The 16718-nt window shown below is 38.4% G+C and overlaps 1 protein-coding gene across 4 annotated transcripts in view; it reads left to right on the forward strand.

Moving 5' to 3' along the window:
* Positions 1 to 16718, forward strand: part of LOC147151930 (teneurin-3) — a 291176-nt gene that overhangs the window by 34835 nt on the left and 239623 nt on the right. For all 4 annotated transcript variants that reach the window (XM_086022097.1, XM_086022105.1, XM_086022112.1 and 1 more), the window contains exon 3: positions 1506 to 1766. In XM_086022097.1, coding sequence (XP_085878223.1) covers positions 1506 to 1766 — 261 coding nt within the window. The remainder of the gene's footprint in view (positions 1 to 1505; positions 1767 to 16718) is intronic.

Consider the following 16718-nt stretch of genomic DNA (forward strand, 5'->3'; position numbering starts at 1 on the left):
TTGACTAGGTGAAGCAGCAGGTGGCTCATTGCCCCAGTGTATGTTTATGAACAATTGTTTGTCAACGTATGTGACAGCAACTGGCATGTTAGTTGGGAGAAAGATATTAAGAAAATAATAAATAGGTTAATAAAAGTAAATGAAATCAAATTCTACAAATACATGAACAAATGCAACAAATAAAATTGGCATTTGGGGAATTGCTATTACATCAAATATTAAAAATAATACAATTAAATAATTCAAATAAATTAAAATTATGGTTTGCACCTTGTATTACTAAATAAAATAAAAATAAATAAATCAAATAGTAGACATGAATTAGACTTAATTAAAAAATACTAATAAAGGACACAAACAGGTTCAATAAAAGCATACACATTTATTTATTCAAGCCATTAATAAAAATGAATAAATAAAGTGATTTGATAAATACAATTATCCATCCATCCATTATCTGTACCGCTTCTCCTCACAAGGGTCGCGGGGCGTGCTGGAGCCTATCCCAGCTGTCTTTGGGCAGTAGGCGGGGGACACCCTGAACTGGTTGCCAGCCAATCGCAGGGCACACAGAGACAAACATCCGCACTCACAATCACACCTAGGGGCAATTTAGAGTATCCAATCAACTTACCATGCATGTTTTTGGAATGTGGGAGGAAACCGGAGTGCCCGGAGAAAACCCACGCAGGCACGGGGAGAACATGCAAACTCCACACAGGGAGGCCGGAGCCGGGATCGAACCCACGACCTCTGAACTGTGAGGCGGACGTGCTAACCAGTCGACCACCGTGCCGCCATAAATACAATTAAATGAAATATAATTAAACACAACAATAAAAAAAATATACAATTAAATAATTTAGCTAAATTAAAATGGCCATTTTGGGGTTTTGTATTATTTAGTACAGCAACACAAATAAAAAGGAACTAAAAAGAATAGGAACAAGTTATTAAAAAAATAGCTTTTCAAAAATAAATAATAAACAATAAACCAATCTATCAATTTTTATGAGCTGTGACTCAAAACAAAGAAGAACATTTGCTTATTTATGTGCCTTCCAATGAAATTGAGTTTCATTGTGTTGGTAATTAACCTTTCGATCTTAAAATGTGTGATTTGAGGGGCAATTAATTCCAATTAGTTTTAACCTCAACTTCGTGCGAAAAAGCAAACGCTTTCATCAAGTCGTCAATGAAAATATATAGTTTTTTCTTTCTCGATGTCGATGATTAACCTTGGTTTTCCATGAGGTTAAAATTGCAGCGTGAACATTCTGAAAAAGGCATTCAAGCTACTTTGGGAGTCTGTTGACTCGAGCTTCCTCGATAGTTGTCAAGGTTTTCATTTAACGACCCATCCGCCCCCTCATTCCCTCCGTCCCTCCCTCCCTCGCCATCCGCCATTCCCCCCCTCACCTTCCACCACATTAGGTCGCCCGTCCCTCGGTCATTAGGCTTGTTTTTCGCTTGCTTTGTTAACTTTTATCGCTTTCCTTCCGCAGGGCAGACGTTCTCGCTGAGGCAGCTCGGCATTTGCGAGCCTCGCCGAGGCCTGGCACTGTGCCCCGAGACGGGCCTGTCCCACCCCCTCGGCACCTACGCTAGGGGGCCCGCCGTCACCTCGGAGGGGCACGAACCCCAGTCTCCAGAACGTACAATTGCCCTTTGGGGCAAGGGGGGGCGCAATTCTTGCCTCTCCAGTCGCTCTAACTCAGCGCTCACGCTCACGGACACGGAAATGGACAAGTCAGACAACGAGATGGGTGAGTTGGATCCTCCATGCTTATTGGTGTTTGGCTGAAGCTGTAGGGGGTGGGGCTTCACATCTTTTTTGCGGCTTATTGGTGGGAGAAAAGCGGCAATGCAGATGGCGGGAGAAGGAACAAACGAGGCAGTCCTTCCGACGTCGTCAACTGATTGTTTTCTCCGCATTAACGAGAGGAGTTGGATAAAGTTCACCCCGCGGCGAGCGTGTAATCAAAGATGGCTTTGAGTTGGGGGTGTTGGGGGGAACAGGGAGGTGGGGGTTGCGAATTGTTGCGAGCTGGAGTAGGCACGCACAAGGCAACCACGCTTGATGAGATGGTTTGAAGTGCAAATGCGATCACGGTGGCAACCTGAGACACTGCATTGGAGCAAATTGAGGCATATGTAGATTCATTTTTTTACTGTTAGTATTAATGCTTCTTTGTTTGTCCTCCGGCTTTATACCACATTACAAAAACATGTATGTTAGCTTCATTGAAGACTCTAAATTGTCCATAGAATGGGAAGTTGTTTTTCTATACTGAACAGGATGTGTGCTGCATGCTACCATTGGGATTGGCATTGTGAGTGTGTATGTATCTCTCTCTCTTTGTCTTCTTTTTGTGTATATATATACAGTATGTGTGTTTGTGTGTGTGTGAATATACATATATATATATATATATATATACATATATATATATATATATACACATATATATGTGTGTATATATATATATATATATATATATATATATATATATATATATATATATATATATATATATATATATATATATATATATATATATGTATATATATATATATATATATATATATAGGGCTTAGGGCTGTAACGGTATGCTGAATATATATATATATATATATGTGTGTATATATATATATATATATATATATATATATATATATATATTTATACACATATATATATATATATATGTATATTATATATATATATATGTATATATATACTTGTCATCTTTTCAAAATAAAAACATATTTAAAAAAAAAATATATATATGTTTTTTTGTAGCGAAAATATACCAAACTGAAGTTTCCAAAAAATGAACCGAAATGTGATTTAGCGTACCCTAATATATATATATATATATATATATATATATATATATATATATATATATATTTGACAGGTTCTATTTAGATGATTTCTTGATTGAACAGGTCTGGAGTTGGGAGCGGGATGGCCATTTGAAATTTCGGGAAAATATGTGAATTGTCCTGAACGGCCGGTGTATTTCCGGGTTGGTTCTGGCTGGCCATCATGACTGCCGGCAGCCGTCCGCCCGTACAACACTACAACCACCCCCTTCCCCCCGCACCACACCGCACCCTGCATGTAATGGCCGTACCCCATCGCTGGGAAAATTAACATTTTTGTCATTGCATGTGGACGGAGCTTGGTGGTATTGTTGTATTAGTGTTTTCACACAATTTTTCAAACATTTGTCCTAGACGTATGTTTCACATTTTCAACTTATTCAATCATTTTATGTAATTTTCCCTTCAAGACAGAAAACGAGTTCCATACCCTACAGTTATGCTTTCATGTAAATATTTAAAATATCTTTTTGGATGTTAAACAGCTGGCAACGTTAAGAATTGTACGTTGCACGCTCCGTGGGAGCCGTTGCCATTCATGAAACACTCTGTAATTATCTCCCATAGCCAAAGATATAAAAGAATGACAGGCGGTTAAAATAATTAGACTTGATTACATAGACTTAAATGTAAAAATGTGGCCATTTTTTGAAGAGGAGAAAATACATTTGACATTTGAGACAAGTCATTTTCTTAAAGGGACACTTGGATGAGCTTAACATAGGTTTGCATGTAAAAATGACATCAGTACTAAAGTGGCCCCCCCCAAAAGACTCTGTAGTGATTTAAGGTATTTTTATGTGATTAGATTTACAACATATTGCCCAGCCCCCTTTTGGGGCGTGGCTTGTGTTTTGTTTTCGGTCTCAGCGGTCTACCTCACGGGAGGCAGGCAAGCGTGGTAATATTGGTCGCTTTGACAGTTCTGTTGTCTAAAGCGGCGACCGATCGCCACCAAAATGCAAATGCACATTACTACTCTTGTTCACTTCAACCTGTGAAAGTATAAAAGTGTTCTGCACAATAGTTTGGATTTATTGACATCAAACATGATCTCATCATGATCACCTCCACAAAATCAAAAATACCGTGGTGATTGCTCCTCCACTTACATCAGCTGAGGCGGACAAGAGAATGTATGCGCACACAAACCCTGACTGGTTATACAGTATTTTGGACATTTAGCTACACTAAACTAATGTCAACTCTCAGGAGGGAGACGGCGGCTTGCAGCAGCAGCAGGCAGATTGGAGCTTTACGCTGCCCTCTTCTCTTCCCGGCTAAAAGTAGGATAATGGGACGGCTAATAGCAACAACTAGCTTCAGGTCGTTAAAACAAAAGGTGTTAGCACAACACCATTAGCTCTTTACTCTGCGTCCAGCCTGCGTCGATCTTCATGTCGCGGGTTTGCCTCCCAAGCAGTCGCGTGCGTTGTCCGACACCGTTTGCAGCCGCCAGAGAGTGAGGTAAGCCCTCATTGAACGTCAATGTTCAGCGAACAAAAAGTTCCACTCGAGGCTGACTGCACAGCTGAGTGTGGCTGCATTGGAATGTACCATTTCGGCTTTTACGTTCCTTATTGGATGGCGTGTTGTAGGTCGAAAAATTGGGGCAATTCCTCATCCAAATAAATGTGCACGTCTACTCATTTCCACGTCAGTCTCTGTAAATATCCTGACTGGTGTTTAATGCCTTGCCCGTCCTAACCGTGATCAGCAAAGAAGCAGTGTTTTTTTTGTTTTTTTTTAGGCAAAGAAGCAGTGTGCGCTCATCCCAGCATAAAGCTATGTAGCTCTGCTCACTTCCACGTTTCCTCATTCTCATATAAATCAGCCACGGAGAGGTTAATCCTTTTGATATGTTGAAGTGGGCATTAGTAGGGATGTCCACATAAATGTTGGTGCCAATTGATTGCCGTTTTTGGACGTTATAAGCAATGAAAGTATGATGATTTCCAATGGAGAGTTTGGAATCGGTTCCTCCCGTGACTCCGACCGAACATGGATAGAATGGTAGGAGGCGCGGCCATTGTCCTCATTATCAAGGGGCGTTTTTCATGGAGTTACTTATTTCCTAATTTCCCAAATGTATTGATAAAATCGAAAATGACAACTCCTTTCATTTTCCCGATCAAAAAATATATCAAATGAACTTGTTAGTGAAAACATGGCCATCGCGGCCCCACCATCCCTTTAATTGAGATATTTGCCATTTAGTGGGAGCAAGAGTGGTGTTGGAAACATACGCTACTTTCTGAGGAAGATTTTTACCTTTTTCACCTTCCATGTGTTGTGTCCATGTGCCTTTTCCATCCACTATTGGCGCATTTCAGCTGCAGTAAGTTTTACCTGTAACTTTTGTAGGACAATTGTGTGCTTGGACTGCAGGAGCTATTGTCTAAATTTGCTTCCTGCCAGGCGGGGGCTTGTATTCTCAGGAGCTTTGGGAACCTTTTGGAATTAGTTCAGTTGCTTGTTTTGCCCTTCCATTACTGAGTTGGCTCTCTTGCTTATTCTGTAGTTAGTCGGTTCTCTTTTTTGTTTGTTACTTTATTAGTTTGTTCGCTGTTTGCGCACACCCTCTTCCTGTTCCTTAGTTGGTTCGCGTGTTTGCTGGTTTGTTGTCTTGCTTGTTTGCGCTCTCACTTCTTCATAAGAACATTTTATTGTTTGTTTGCACATTCATTTGTTAGTTCAGTCACTTGTTAGTCAGTTTGCTTGCTTGTTCGTTTGCTACTTCACTCGCTTGTTTATTTAGTGACTTAGTTACCAGTCGCCTATTTCCTGTCTGCATATTTGAATATGCAGGATGGAACGCGGTGGCGGTTAGGCAATGCTCAGCTCTTTTACTTACTTGACTTGTTTGTTCATGTGGTTATTTGTGTTATCTTACATTGGTTGGTTATTTCATTAATTTGCTCAATAATTTCTGAGTTAGTTCACCTGCTCTCTTGCTCCTTAGTGGGTCAGTTTAACTTGTTTGCTTGTTTGTTAGTTCTTTCACCTGCATTCCTTTCTTAGTGACTCATTCATTAGTTTGTTCGGTACTTTGTAGGTTTTCTCACTTGCTTAATTTTTCATTTTAGTTCATTAATTTGTTCACTCTTGCTCCTTTGCTAGTTGGTTCTTTTCATCCCTTCGTTCATTCATTTGCAAGTTCAAGTGCTACTTTATCAGTTCCTTTGCTCACTCATTCATTAGTTTGCTCGATAGTTTGCGCTCTCAGTCACTTCTTTTTTTAGTGTCTAGCAGAGATAATAATATATTATAGATGCTTTTATTAGTATCATTGTGAGCTACGATGTTACTGGATAGTTTTGCTTGATTCCCAAAAAGGATTACATAGTTTCTCTTAATGATGTGACGTATCAGACTTACACAGCATATACTGTACAGTATATAAGACCGAACTGAAGAGTGTCACTCAGGAGTGTCATTCCGGTCAATGTCATGGTTCTACCGACTTGTCATTGAATATGCAGTGTCAAATCTGAACAATGTTGCCAATATGTTGCATGCGCCACAAAGGATTAGTTTGTTTGTTCGTTCTTGCAGCTACATTGCATGATGAAACTGTTTTGCAGAGAAAACAATTTACCCTTAACAATTATTTGAACCCTTTAGTCATTTTTCCAACATCTAGATTTTAAAAATTGGATGAAATGTGATTTAAAAAAACTCCATTGTGCTGGACATACTAGACTGTACTTGTCTTTTGACTTTGACTATTTAATGAAGCAGCTCGAGAAATGAGCCATTCAAAAAAGGTTTCCATCAAGCCAATCTGCATGCGGCACCTTACGCAAGGGGCCGTTCAAGTCCGTTTAGTCATAGATGAAGTCTATATTTCATTGGCACTCATACTCATCTCCTGACAACTACAGCGCGGTAAGGTGGCACATCTTGTCTCCTTTCCCCCCAAAACATTTAATGCAATTTGTACTCAATTTTATCAGTGAAAATAATGACAAATGTTCATTTGTTAATTCAGAAATGAATGTAATGAATGCCCATTATAATTTGGGACCAATTAAAATGTAATAATGTGCAGCACAACCATTTATTTAAAGAAATACCCTGGGCAATTATTTAGAGAGAACTAAACCAGAGCATAAAAGTGTCTAATGTGATGGCATTTGCTGCCTACCTTTACTTTCTTTCTTTTTTTCCAAGTAATGAATCACCAAAATGGCAAGTTGTTAATGTTTTTTGAAGTTCCAAGGCCTCACAGTAGTGTAATAAAAAGTGCTGTTCGTATACTTTTCATCTGCAAACCCCGAAGACGGATGTCAAATAAGGTGGACAGAAGTTTAAAAGAGACACTTATTTGACACGTCCAAACACAAATAACCTTTCACCATGTTCCCAACTTCACTGAGCAAGTACTGTCTATTATGTGCTGTATATCAGAAGCTAACATTGTTAGCAAACGCTGATCTGCGCAGTGCAATACATTGTATTTTCTGTACATTTATTACATTTACATATTACATTTATATACACATTATGCATACATAAGTTGACAGTAAAAGTATTGAAAGCGCATGAGAGGGGTAAAACTATGAGAACACATTTTTTTCTCTGTAATGTGGCTTTTCAACTATTGCGGCTGGGTCTAAAATGTACTGCATACCCCGCTATAAACAGGGGTTTGCTGTATTTGTATACAAGACATTACAATTTTACATATTCATTCTATATTTGAATGTTAAATGGATTGCATTATGGAAAAGTGGCATTTTGTGTCGAGAACAAGGCTGCGGTTTAATAACAGCTCTGCTGGGTTCTTGGTACAGTAATACAATATTACAGGATTTCCATCTGAAAGAGGCATAAAAAACATTTTGCGACAAATTGATCAAACTCGTTAAAATCATTGGGAAAAAAATTGTAATTTTCATTGAATTCACCAGTAGTGGCAAATAATACGGTAACTAAGTGATGGCATATTTGACTACACACTATATGTTACAGTGTGCATATAAGATTTACATGGAGTAGATTGCGGTTCACATAATGTGAAGTTGAAGTATGTTTTGTGTCAAGCTACCGAAAAGTGTGTTAGCTAAAGGTTCAGCGCCGGGTGCTATGCAACGACAGAGTTATTGCTGTGCAAAACCTGTCACCTCCCGAGTCCCGCAAACACCTCGGCCCTCCATGCATTTTTAATGCACTAATATTCCATTACGCCGCTTGTGGTGCCCGTGTTGTGATATAAATGTTAATCTGGTGGACCTTTTAGTTTGTGAATACTTCACAATCAATATTGCACCCCCTCATAAAACATGTACAAGTGCACAAAACAGAAACATGGCCACCGCTTGCTTGACTCGAATCCTAATGAGGTGTGAAAAGACTGTTTCTTATCCACCTCAGGAAGGGCAGCGACTGTATTTCAACAGCACGGAGGGATGCCAAAAGTGGACATGGTTAAAATCTGTCATAAAATATTGCTTCATGGCAATATCCTGCATAGTTGCAGTTCACTATTCACAAAATACACCTACGGTACGTTTAGCCAGGGTTGTTAGTGGATGTTACTTTCGTCTTTGGGGTAACCACATCTGATAAATTTCTTAATCAAATCATCTGCAAGCCTTATTTTTAAGGGTAATGTTTGTTGTAAGACGAGTTTGAAATAATATACAGGAAGTCCTTGAATTACATCGTACAATGTTTCAACTTTACGACGCCCATACCTCCTCTACCATTTTGTCCCCAGCACTACGGTTACATGCAGTCAAAATTCAGGTTAAGATCAAAATTCCGATTTCTGAAATATTCGGAATAACCCGTTTACATGATTGAACCCACTGTGTGCGTCTTGACTCAAATGGACGTCTTTCCCGCTTGTTACATTCAACTGTCAATAAAACACTTGATATTCTTGGCAATCACCATAGGAATGAAGCAGTCGGTTTCCTCCTCGCTCTGATCTTGTTTACCTCCACTTGCGTATTTGCGGTGGGCTGCGCGCCAAATAACGCACTTCCACATGCAAGCACTTCCTGTACCACAAAGACCAGAAATCCTTGCGGTTGATCATGCGCAGAGTCTCTCGATCATGTCCGCGCGCCGGCAGTATTTGCGCGCCTTTTTTGCCCTCCTCTCGTTGTTCTCCATCCACTTCTCAGCGGTAATGCTAAGTACTGCACCTTATTATTTTTATTTTAATGTATTTTTGCTTTTTATACAGCATATTTTGACGTAAATTTCTACTTTAACAGTGAAATCCGACATACTCGGAAATTTGTGTTATCGCCAGTGTGGGAACGGAACTCATTCATAAATTGAGGACTTTTGGGATCATATTTTGTGATATATTTACTAGGCTTTACGCAATCAGAGTTTTTGGGGTCAGTCAGCGATCAGCGAGTTTGAAAAAAAAAAAATCTGTACTCACTCACAGATTCAATTTGAAGAGCATTATATCTATTTAAACAACTTCCATACTTACTCTACAGTCGACCCCCTCCATAGTGAAAATGCATTAGAAGAAAAAAATATAAACCCCCAAATTTTAATTAAAAAAAAAACAGCCCTAATAGAATTTACAAATGTAGTTGGAGTTTTCTTTAAAACAACAAGTATGTAATTGCATGGTTGCTGTTAAATATTCCTTCGACACACTGCTAATTCATTGTACATGACATGACTTGATAAAAACTTCGGTCAGTGCTTAGTCATTCATTTTGTTTTTAAGTTTTTCATCATTTGTCATTTGTCAGAAAAACGGGCATCCGTAGGTGATGGACTGACGGACCATCCGTCAGTACTGATGGAATGCCCAACCCTGGCTAACACACAATGGAAACACATCTATAAAACCGATATTGGATTGCAAACAGCGCAACAACACATTTAGACATTCGGTATAACAGTACTCAGTCATATATTCTTTATCCTCTGCAAGAATCTGAGATGAGATGTACAGTATATCCGTCTCTTATACTGTTTGTTGTCTTAAATTGTTTTGTTAGGTGGCTGGAGCAGATTAATGGCATTTCCATTCATTACAGTGGTCAAGCATGATTTGAGTTGCTATCTTGGGCACGGAACAAATTTTGCTTGTATCTCAAGGTACCGCTATGTGTTTTCTACTTTGGTTACAAAATTTCAATGGCTGCTATGCATAGTTTTAAAATCACTGCGGAATTTGAGAAAAAGTGCAGCACAACACCCCCCAAGTTGTCAACATGTTTGTGTGAGCGGGCCTCTCTGCAGTTCACTTTGTTTCTCGCGTCAACTTGCCGCGCTAACATTAGAAAAATCACAAACGCGGGACATCACGCTGACGCGAGGTGACACACCATCTGCCAACTCCCATCTCACTTTCCCGCCTTGTGACGGCGGGAATAGGCCTTCTGATTCCAAACGCCGCAACCCCCCCCTAAAAGACAACACCCGTCCCCCTGTTTATGACTCAAACATGACAGAGAAATAATAAATAACATCAGATTGTTGTTGTGTTTGTGGACAAGTCTGACCATCTGGGATGTTTGTTTTGAAGATGAGTCCCAAAACTGGCTCCCAGGATTCTTTCATCATGCGCTAATAGGCGAATATAAGATGCCGGTGTTTTACTGCTGTTATTTATTGCACGTCACCTTCTAAACTAGCGTTTCTAGCATGCTCGTCAAGGTTGGATTCGGTCGGTAATGTTGGAAAATAGCGAATGGATGCTGCTTTCTATCCTGAAGGCTTTGTATTTCTAATGAGTTCATTTTATTAGAAAAATATGACCAAAAAAGGGGGAATTTTTAGTGAAAGAGCCACTTGTTAAAACATTAAAAACAAACATGTTTTGGGGGTGTACTTTAAAATGCGTATTTTTCCTACTCTGTTCATTAACCGGGAAAAACACAATTTTTACACTAACTCCCCAAATATGTCTGCCTTGTAACTAATTTCATTTTTTATTTTATTAATTTTCTAGTCCTGGTGCTTTTCTCATGTCATTTATTGCAAGTCAAAATTTTTGGTGTGAAAATGCTAAAAAAAAAAAAAAGTTGTGAAGAACTGCAACCAAACAACAAATGCAATGGAACTAGAATTACTGACACAAAACTTTGCTTGTCACACATTCTTTCTGGGAAAATTCAGAAAGAAACGTTTTGAACAAATATATTACAATTTAGTAGGATTTTCGAAATAAGGAAGTAGCATTTTAATGCCATCATTTAAGTATACAAACAAATAATTAAATAAGGAAAGGAAAGACACTAGAATTTAATAGGATTTTTCTAATAAAAAATACTAATAATGGTACAACATTCGTACAAAGCAGACATATTTTGGGGGTTAGTGTAAAATAGTGTTTTTCTGGAAATATGAAATTATATGTATATACAAATATATATATATTTATTTTTACCTGCATGTTTGCAATTAATTCAGATTCAATTAAATAGTAAATGAAAATGTGCTGTAATTAGTAGACAACGCATATTTTGAGTTAGTGGAAAAAGTGCAATGCTTGTAACATTATCTTTTGTATGAACTACTAATTTCTAATACTAGTTCTTTCTTGTGAGAAAGAAAGCGTTTTGCTTATTGCTGTCGTTTATTGCACGTCACAGAACTGACCGTGTTGCAAAAGTGCTTGGCGAGGTTGGAATAGGTGAATGTTGGAAAACGACGGTGCAGATGTTTGTTTCTATTCCGAAGCCATTTGTGTGCTGCAAAGGTCACTGACAACACTGTGAAATGTTGTAGCGAGTGGCGATGGCGGCGTAGCGTCAGCTACAAACAGTGCTAACACGATACCGGAACGTTGTCTCCTCTCCACGCCGCTGCCGCCCCGCAGAGTGGATGATCTGATTAGACTTCGGAGTGTCTTGCCGTATAAATTTGCATCTTAATGGTGGAAAAACACTTTTATTCTTCCTGCCCCAAATTTTGGCCTTTCATGCTTTAAAATCTGCTCTGATATCATCACTGAGTAATTATTGCAGTAATTATTTTAGTTTAACTTAACGATGGGTCGGCGGCTCGATGGGATGGATAGGATTTTTTTTTAAAAATGAATTTTCAGTGTTGCGCATGAAATTTATCTTCTGAGAGCTTCTGGGTGGATTAAGAAAGGATGTCGAAGGACAAGCTAGTTGATAAACCTTTCCTTTTATAGCTCATTAACTTTATTAAAAATATGTTGATCTGAAAAGATGATATAAAATGAAATATAAAATTCATTATTTGTTATTGATAGATTTAAAACATTAGAATTATATCATGAATAGTTGTTCTGAAATTAGAAGAGACACAATTTTAAATATTACAATTTCACATTTGTCACGTTTTTGTGCGCAAATGAATTTAATGGGATTTTTCTACAAAAAAATTATCATGCAGTCTACTTAGAACTTTTGGGCATTACGAGAAGATTTCTTGCAACATAAATACTCTTTCTATAGTTGAGAGTTACGTGATGTTTAAACAATATTCAGTTCTACTTTGTTTTCTCTTTTTATTTTTGGTTAAATTTACAGTAGTGAAGATGTTTAAATTTAATTAAAATATTGTTTAAAAAATATATGTTGTTAAAAAAAATGATAAAGCCAACTTGCTCTTAACCGCTGGTTACTTTGAAATCATGGCAAATTAAAAAAAAAAAAAAAAAAAGAAGAAATATTTGAATTTAGTAACATTTTGCACCAATAACAAATCATGTGCAGGTAATTAGGAGAACGCAGACATGAAAATGTGTATTTTTATATTTTGGCAGCTATTGTTGTATCCCCTGATTTGCAGAATTTTAAGGTTGTGTACAAAAAAAAGAGAGCCGTGTAATTCGTAGAAAGCAAACATATTTTTGGGGATTACTGGAAAAAGTGTATTTTTTTAGAACATTATGAATTTGAAAACAACAAAAAACGTTTTCCACTAACACGGCACAATATTTCAAATAAACATATTGTTTTCTACTAATTACTATTCTTTTTTTTAAAAATACTGATTCAATAACTGATTCTCTTGTTTCCAATTGCTGAAATTCCATTTTTATTTCATGCATTTTTTTGACAAAAAACAGGTTGTTCATTAATTGGTTGAATACACTTTTTTATAATGACCCACCTACAGTGCATTATTATTTTTGTGTGAAATCCTACAAAATTTTAATAGTGGCTCTTTTCCGAACAAAGGTGTCATTTTGTATGTTGTGGGGTTCTGGGAAAAGTCAGTTTTGTACATGCTTTAAAATATATCTGTTTTCTCTAAATTGCCCTGCATTATTATTTTCTTGTACGAAATCTTTCTGAAGTTTAATACTGTTTTTTTTCCTATAACTTGACTAACCCCTTGACACTTAGAAATGATGGCAAAATATGGTGCTTTTATCCAGTTTATTAATAAAATATATCCAATTTGTTGGATTGTTGCGGAGCATTTTAGTAATACCTTTTTTCCACTGTCAAGTCAACCCAACATGGATGGATTCCATTGATTGCCGTCGGCCTTTTTTGTGCAAGTGAGTGAAAATATACGCTGCTCCTAAGTTCATCTGTCGGCGCGGGTTCTTGTCAGAGACGCAGCTGCCCGATAAAAGTGCCGTTCAGGCTGCGCGACATCTACTTCCTGTCACCTCGCCGAGCGTCAAACGCCGAGATTCGCTGAGGGATGTGGCCGGGGGAATAAAAAAAGACGACTGCGGGTTGTCGCCATCACCGATGACTGCGCGGTTGTCAATCACCCATTGGGAGGAGGGTGTTAACAAGAGGGGGGCGAGTGAGTGCGACTTAGCGCCCTCCAGAGACAACGCCTTACTTCCTTTCATCATTTTTTATAGTGTGTGTGCAAAAAAAATAACCAGGAAGCCGGTTGATAATCATCGTGATGACGATTAGTATGTCGGCCTGGTTGCGCTGTTTGTAATTACATTTGTGATGGTGTCGAAAGCCATTCTTTTCTATTAATGACCCTCACCTCTTTCAAGTCCCCATGAGACTTACAAGTGTGAACACAAACAGTGTTTCGCCATGAAGCATTATTACTTTCTGAGGATCTGTGCAGAATACCAGAGGGTACAGGAGTTCAGAACACTCAGAGAGAGATTCTCTCTTCCTGTTGTAAATAATACTTTCACTTGGGATTGAACGTTGATGCTCAAGGACATTGTGTTCAGCGCCCAGTTATCGCTTTCCATTGGAAAGTGTATCTCTCCACTTTTTACATTAAATACATGTTTTTGTATTTTTACTTTTTTTGTGTGTGGCTTGAGTTGCAAATAAAAATCTGATTTACAAGCGCTGAACGGTAGCAGCTAACTTAACAACTAAGCAGCAGATTGCACCGGAGTCTAAAAAGAGGCCAAGGGCTTACTACAAGCTCTTAATGGCCATTCACATTTAGGCCAAAAGCAAAGGCAAAAGCAAAGAGAATTGCACATTGCCTATTTCCCCAAAATCACATCACTTATGAAAGGCCGCCACCTTAATGCTAACACACAATGCAAAACACCATAGATGGTCTAAATTAAACTAGCATTGATGTTGTAATAGTTCTGAGCAGAGCTGGACCCTTTTTTTGCCGGTCCGTCCTCCATCTGCGACCTGGGTACCCTTCCGTCCTCGTCCCTCCATCCTTATTCATAAAAAATATCGTCCTCCGACCCCGTCCGTCCTCATCCTTTTAAAGAGGCTCCGTCCTTATTCCGTCGGTCCGTCTATTTCAGGGAGACAACGCACATGAAAAAGAGCACTCCAGTGTTGTGCAGCCTTAGCAAGGCAGTCTTTCTTTTTAAAAGAAGCCAACTCAACACGTCAGCCGGGACTTGACCCGGTTAGGGCCGAATAGAGGCACGAACGAAAACCTACCTCCGTCCTTGCTTAGTCAGTCCTTTTGAAAAGATTTTTTGTTCTCTGTCTGACTGTCCACAAAATGGGCATCGGGCCCTGGGACGGAATGCCCAGCTCTGGTTATGACCCTTTAGGCCAGGGATGGGTTACTAGCGGCCCGCAGGCTATACTCTGAGTGGCCCCTTCATTATCACGCGCCCCAAATCAAATAAAGTTGATAAACATTCAAAATACGTTTTCACAAAAATCGTGGCAAAGGGGAAAATGGGTGAAGAAACCTTGGGAAAACGGTAAAAATCCCAAATATGAAAAAAAAATGGACATGCTGTCTAAAGCACTTGTGTGCCTTCTGGCTTGTCTGTGCTGCCGGTGCTCTTTGCACTCTGGCAGCACCTCTGGGCATACATTGCAGATGCCGTCCCCACCAGATCGACTTGGGCTAAGCCATTCATTTGGTTTCATGTCGACTTCCTTTTACAATCCCCTTCCTCAGTGTCGTCCCGGGACTTTGGGCTGCTTCTCATTTTTATAGTCACAGGTGCTGCAAGCTCTGACCTTTGTGCTCCGGATTTACACTACAGACCTAAATGCCCTGTTCTGATTTAGCGCCTTTTTCCTGACTTTTTTTTTTTTGACATGTCTATTCATTCATGTCGTCTACTTTCATATCCCAAGTGGGATTTTTGCTGTACCGTCCAACCCGAATGTGGTGTAATTCCATTGTGCCCTGGCTTTTGAATTTATGTGGGGGAATAGTCAGCCCAGACTAAACGAAACTGCAGTTGTGCTCATATGTTTGGATACCCTGGCCGAATTGGTGCAATATTGACAATTTTGGGGAAAATATGAATGTTATGGCAATGTTTTTTAATGATTGTACTATTCAGAAATGCTCTATAGTTTCATTTGAAGCCCATTAAAAATCAAAATCAAACTAAGTGTGTTTTGCCTAATCACACATGTTTACTTCAATGAATTATACACATTTTACAAATCCTGCTAGTCTTTGTAAACTTATGTGCACAACTGTATGGAATGTTTGTATATTATGTTTATTGTTTCTGCATTGTTGACACTCGTGTTGTTTTTTACATGCATTTTTGGTGTAATGCAGTAATTTTGGAAAGGATATTCAAAAGCATTTCAATGGAAATTATGTATCTTCATTTTTCTACTTCCTATTTGCCACCTCAATTCAAAGTCAAGTCAGGAATTCAGGTGTCAATATCAATTCAATTCTGAATTGCGTACAGTCCTGGCAACAAGAAATGTTTAATTCTTGTTAATTCTATTTGATTATGTAAAGTACAATATCGTCGCCGTGCTGTGTCCAATTTTGGAAAAAAAAAAAACATTTTTTCACATTAATGTGATGTCTGTAACGCAGAAACACCATTCACGTAAAAATAAGAAAATAGAAAAAAAAATGGACATAAGTGTTTTTCACAGGACAGCGACAATATTATATTTTCCAATATATATATTTCTTATAAAAAACATATTGCACATTTTTGGGGGGTCGTGGACTGTAATGGGTTAATGGAATTCCATTGATTTTAATTGGGAAAGAATGTTTTGAGTTATGAGCATGGTACAAATGCAAGTGAATGAGAGTGCTTGTGAAGTGAAATGTAGCCGTGAAACACATCAGGTGTTTTTAGCATGAAACGCTTTAAAACGGCCCAATCAGGAATGGTGCTACAATGGGGCTAAGGTGTGTTATAGCCCCCTCACAAATCTCTGTAGTCCCAGTTAAGATCCTCCAGCATTTTATTTGAATTATAAAATGTATTTATGAATTAATATTATATTGCTATAATTCTCAGCTCCCCTATGTATCGGCCAAGCCCCCCTTAAAGAAAAAATCCTGGAGCCATCTATGGTCCCAATTAGATAACCAAGTATAACAATGCTCTGCTTTCCACCATTATTTTTAAAGCCTTACTGCATCTCTTTTGTGACATTGGAAATGTTTCTTCGATCTTTAAAAGCCACAAGCCACAAGTAAATGTTTGATAAAAAGGTTTGTGAGTT

This window comes from Filicampus tigris, chromosome 2, assembly GCF_054856515.1.
Source record: "Filicampus tigris isolate MCC_2025a chromosome 2, RoL_Ftig_1.0, whole genome shotgun sequence".
Lineage (NCBI taxonomy): Eukaryota > Metazoa > Chordata > Actinopteri > Syngnathiformes > Syngnathidae > Filicampus > Filicampus tigris.